Consider the following 5,054-nt stretch of genomic DNA (forward strand, 5'->3'; position numbering starts at 1 on the left):
GTCGTGGGAGAAGCGCCGCGTGGGCGGGACCTGCCGGGACGGGGCGCGCTGTCACCCCAGCCGCCCGCCTGGGAAACGGGGCTCCCCGCACCCACCAACGGGGCCGCCGGCTTGGGAGCTGTGAACTTGGGGCCAGGGCCTCAAGTTCGGCGTTTTCCCTGCAGCTTGGCTCAGCTGGGGGGAAGGCGCCTCACGGTGAGCTGAGCCCAAAGGAAACAACAGGTGACAGGGAACATGGGGGCGGGGCTGGGGCGCCCGCCTGGGCCCACCCTCACGGGCTCTGTGTCCTCAGGCCGGCCGGTCCTTGGATGGCGACAGCCCCTGCGGCGCCCAGGCCTGGGAGGAGCTCAGCGGCTTTGGGGAGGCCAGAGGAGCCCCACCCACGTGTGTGGCCTCCGGCTGCCCCATCCTCACCTGCAGGTACTGCATCTTGTCGTCCTGCAGGGGCCGCAACGGGCAGAGCTGGGGCAAGCCCTCCTCCAGGGCAGAGATCTCGTACTTGGCCACCCTGTCCAGGGCCACAAAGTCGCCTCCGTAGCCATAGTCCAGGGCGCGCTCCAACACCAGGTCCGAGGCACTGCCGCCTTCCAGGCTGGTCTCTGCGGGGTGGAGCAGAGGCTTAGGGCCATGGAAAACTTGGGGGCATCTGGGAGAGAATCCCTGGGATACCTCCACCCCAACACACACAAAGCAGGGGCTGGTGAGCTGAAAAGGGAAGGGACAGGGTCCTGGGTTCAAATCGAGACCATGCCAGCCTTTAGCTGTGAGACCAGGAGGGATGTCACACCCTGGCGGCAGGACCTGGGGCTAGCTCCGAAGCCTTGAAGAATAATAAATACACTGGCCGTAGGGAGGGCTCAGCCTGGGTGATGTCTCTGAGGGGAGCAGAACCTGGGTCTATGGGAGCACCTGGGGCAGGTCATTGGAGATCCCTAAGGCTGGATGAGGTGATCCCTGGAGCTCAGGGGAACACATGCAGTTTGTGTCCATAGCTCCTGTTAACCCGAGCATTAGATTAACTGGAACCCAGGGCAGCCAAGCCAGACAGAAGAGTGACTTAGGGGAACCCAGCTTGGTCCCTTAGGTGTTCAAGTACATTTGGAGGTGACACAGGGTATCTGGCAGTTGAGGACGGGGCCACCCAAATGCCACGGGGGGGTCACCTGACAGCTGTTTTCCTGCTGACCCCAGTGACCTCATCCGGACGCCAGTCTCCCTGGGGCCACCCTCAGGCCCTCCTCACCATCATCTGAGTCCTCATCGTTGGCCATGAGCGCCATGCACTTCTCCCAGACAGCCTTGAGGTCGGCCCGGTAGCGATCACAGGCCCAGAGGAACACAGGCAGCAGCAGGGCCTGGGCCACAGAGCACCACAGCACACAGAGCACCATCCAGGGCGCCGAGGCGTCTGCCCGCAGGCTGCTGAAGCTCACCACCTGTGGGCACAGGGCTCAGCCAGGCACCCGGCAGGGCCCCCGTCACATGACCTCCCTCCCAGCCTCTGTCTTCCCATCTGGATGGTGGTCCAACAAACCCACTGCTAGGGAAAGAGGAGGCTGGCTGCTGGCGGGGGGCGTCCCTGCCCTCTGAGGGCGAGAGGGACAGTCACACCCTCGTGTGGCACAGCCTTCACAGTGTTGGGGCCACACTGGCCAGCTCTTCTCTCGTGTCACCCTCATGACTGCCCATGGAGAGGGGCATGGATAATCTCTCCTTTTAGAGGTGAGGAAACAGGTTTGGAGAGCCAGGTCTCAAGTCCATTCAGGGACTTCTCTGCTTGGCCAGGGGCCTCCTTGGCCCTGCTCCTACTCTGAGGATCTCCAGCTCAGATACCAGAGGAGATTCAAAGGCCACAGCATCCAGCCAGGTGGCCTTTGGGTCACTGCTTAGGGACCCCTCATTCCTCCTCTCCCAGAAGAGCTCTCATTGCCCCCACCGCCCACCTGGAGTGAAATTTAGCAACTGCCACAACAGAGCAGAAGTGTGCATGGTGCAGACACTACGCTGGCTCTACCGTCTGCAAGCTGTGTGACCTGCAGAATGCTGCTAAACCTCTCAGGGGTTCAGTTTCCTCGTCTGTGAAATGGGCTAAGGACACTCCATTACAGAGGGTGAGGTAAAGGTTCCAGACATGGATTGTAACAGGCCAGTGTGGCTCATAAACAGAAACAGTGCCCCCTTCCCTGCTCTGAAGACAAGCTGGGTGGCCCCTGCCCCCTCCTATGCTCCTCCCTCACAGTGGCCCCCACTCTGCTCCCACAGTGCTTTGTGGTTCTTGGCAGTTTCACTCGGTTTTTTTCCCTCCACTGTCACAGGAACAGGGGACACCAGGCCCCACTGTACACATGAGGACCCTGGGTGGGGGGAGAAGTGCCAGGCCTGCTGGGGGTGAGGCAGTGCAGGCTGCGTCCTGAGCAAGTCCTGCCTCCCCATCACCCTTCTGGAGCTCATGTCCTGCGGTGACTCCATGGACGCAGCCCTGTCCTGCTCCTGGGACGAAGCCTCTCAGTTTGGTCCTGGCCCCTGGTCCCTCCCCGTCTCATTCTGGACCTTTTCGGGGCTGGGCTGAGGCCCCAAGTGTGGGAAGGCTCAGCTGCTGAGTCCAGATTTCATTCTTCAGCTTCACTGAAAGGACCGCAGGCAGACCCTTGTTGACCCTGACCTTGACCTTCCTTGACCCTTAGGATCAAGTGCAACTTGTTGGCCCTCACCTTGGCCTTCCCCAGCCCTTAGGATCCAGGGCAACTCCCCAACAGACATTCAGCTCTGCCCCAGCCTTGCCCTGTCTCCTGATCCAGTGTCCTACCTACCTGTGGCACCAAAGCTCCCTCTGCCCATCCTGGGACCTGGATGCCCTAGGAGGCCTTTGGGCATGTTACCTCGCAAGAAACTCCCCTGCAGTGTGGCAGAAAGACCCTGGGCTCTTCAGTCACCTGTGTGGGTTTAGATCCCACCGTGGCTGCCCTGACTGTACCCCTCTGAACCTCAGTTTCCAAATCTGTAAAATGGGGGTGATGATCATGCTCATCTCTAAGGACTGGGTGTGAGGATTCAACCCCCAATGCCTAGAGCGTGCCCAGCTCCGGGCTGTCCCAGAGCCCGTGCCTCCAACAGACTCCCCTAGTGGGCACTGTCACCCACCAGCACAGGGAAGCCCATGAGGCAGTCGTAGATGACGACGATGGTGGCCACGAGGCCCGTGATCTGCAGCGAGGTTCTGGCGGGCTCCGAGCCATCCACAGAGGAGCGGCGCTTGCCCTGCGCGTCCTCCACCACGATGGTGGGCACGGTGAAGGCTCGGCGGTCGGCCCGGCGCCCCCCCTGGGCAGCCAGCGTCTGGAAGAGGGCGATGGCTGTGCAGACCACGCCCATGGCCACGCTGCCGCCCACCAGCAGCAGGAAGCAGACGCCGAAGCCCAGGCCGATCTCGGCCACGATGAAGCGGCAGCCGTGGGTGTAAAAGCGCTCACTGGTGTCGTGCCAGCCGACGGCGGGCAGGGCCGACAGGATGAAGGACACCATCCAGATGCCCATGACTGTGTGCACCGCCTGCTTCTTGGTGTTGCTCAGCCTGGCACGGGGCAAGGCGGAACAGAGGGACCCGGCATCACTCACAGGGTCTCCCCAGGCCTCTGGGGACCTGCAGAGGACCCCAGCCCCCCGGCCCACCTAGGACATCAATCGTGGCACAGCTGACGTGGCGGGGCCTTGTCCCTTGTGTGGAGCGTCTCGTGCACATCGTCACACGCCTCTCTCCCCAGCATGCCCCAGCAGCCCCTCCCCAGCACCCACAGGTGTGGCCACGTGCGTGCATACGGGCACGTCTTGTGTCCATGCCCGCACGGCCCCCTCTCCAAGAACCCTAGACATTCAAGTGCTCACCGGTAGTTGACAGGCCAGCGGACCATCCACATGCGGTGGTAGGAGAGGGAGGTGACGGAGAAGCAGGTGGCCAGGGTGAGGGTATAGAAAGTGGACACGAAGACCTTGCAGAGGCCCTCGTTCCACTCGTAGTCGGGGCGCTGCCGCCGCAGCTGCACCACAGAGTAGGTGGCGATGGGCACCGCCACGTTGAGCATGTGGGTGGCCGCCAGCATGCACAGCAGGAACTCCAGTGGTTTCCACTTCTTCTGCTTGGCGCCCACACTCAGGATGCCCCAGGCGTTGGCCAGCAGAGAGAGGCCCCCACACGCCAGCCAGCCCACCGCGCTGCCTGGCAGCCGCTGCTCAGCACTCATGGTGCAGACCAGAGCTGGCGGGCGGCCGGGGCATCCTCCTTGGAGCCAGGCCTCGGGGAGTGGCCCTCACACTCAGCGGCTCAGGGACGCCAGGGGCCACGAGCATCTGTGGGGGAGGCAATGGGCACTCAGTGACTTCTCCCTGGCTTCGGTGTGGGAACTCTTAGGGCTTCTGGATGGGAGATGGGGAGTGCTTTGGCTTGAATGCCCCCTCCAGCACTCATGGCGAGATGTAATTATCACTGGGACAGTATCAAGAGGTGCAGCTGGTTTTTTGTTGCTGTTGTTTGTTTGAGTTAGGGTCTCACTCTGTCATCACCCAGGCGGGCACGTAGTGGAACGATCACAGCTCACCACAGCCTCAACCTCCTGGGCTCAGGTGATTCTTCCGCTTCAGCCTTCCAAGTAGCAGGAACCACAGGCACGCACCACCGTTCCCAGCTAATTAAAACATTTTTTTTGTAGAGACGAGGTCTTGCTATGCTGCCCAGTCTAGACTCGAACTCCCGGGCTCAAGCCATCAAGAGGTGGGAATTTTTTAAGAGGGTAATTAGGCCATGGGTAGGTTTCATGCCTTTACAAATGGGCTTCTGGGCGTGGGTTCTCTCAGCTCTTCCTTCTCTCACCATGCAAGGAATAGCGTTCCTGCCTTCGGCGGGACCCAGAGCTCAAGGGACCATCTTGGAAGCAGAGACCAGGCCTTCCTCAGATACCAAGCCTGCCAAAGCCTTGATCTTGGACATCCCAGTCTCCAGAACTATGAGAAATAAATTTCTTATCTTTTTTGTTTTGTCTTTTATTTCTTTATTTTCAAAG

General features: G+C 60.9%; 1 protein-coding gene across 1 annotated transcript; it reads right to left on the reverse strand.

Annotated features, from left to right (window-relative positions):
• GPR153 (G protein-coupled receptor 153) lies at window positions 1–4,344 on the reverse strand (the record flags this gene model as incomplete). The annotated part of the gene is made up of 5 exons (XM_008049713.1): window positions 3,883–4,344; window positions 3,142–3,571; window positions 1,244–1,436; window positions 415–599; window positions 1–30 (listed from the first exon to the last, which is right to left on the reverse strand). Coding segments are annotated over exons 1-5 (1,194 nt in total), but the record flags the coding sequence as incomplete, so codon positions are not given.
• Window positions 4,345–5,054: the final 710 nt, after the last annotated feature.

Source organism: Carlito syrichta, unplaced genomic scaffold, assembly GCF_000164805.1.
Source record: "Carlito syrichta isolate Samal-C Ts95f unplaced genomic scaffold, Tarsius_syrichta-2.0.1 Scaffold136078, whole genome shotgun sequence".
Lineage (NCBI taxonomy): Eukaryota > Metazoa > Chordata > Mammalia > Primates > Tarsiidae > Carlito > Carlito syrichta.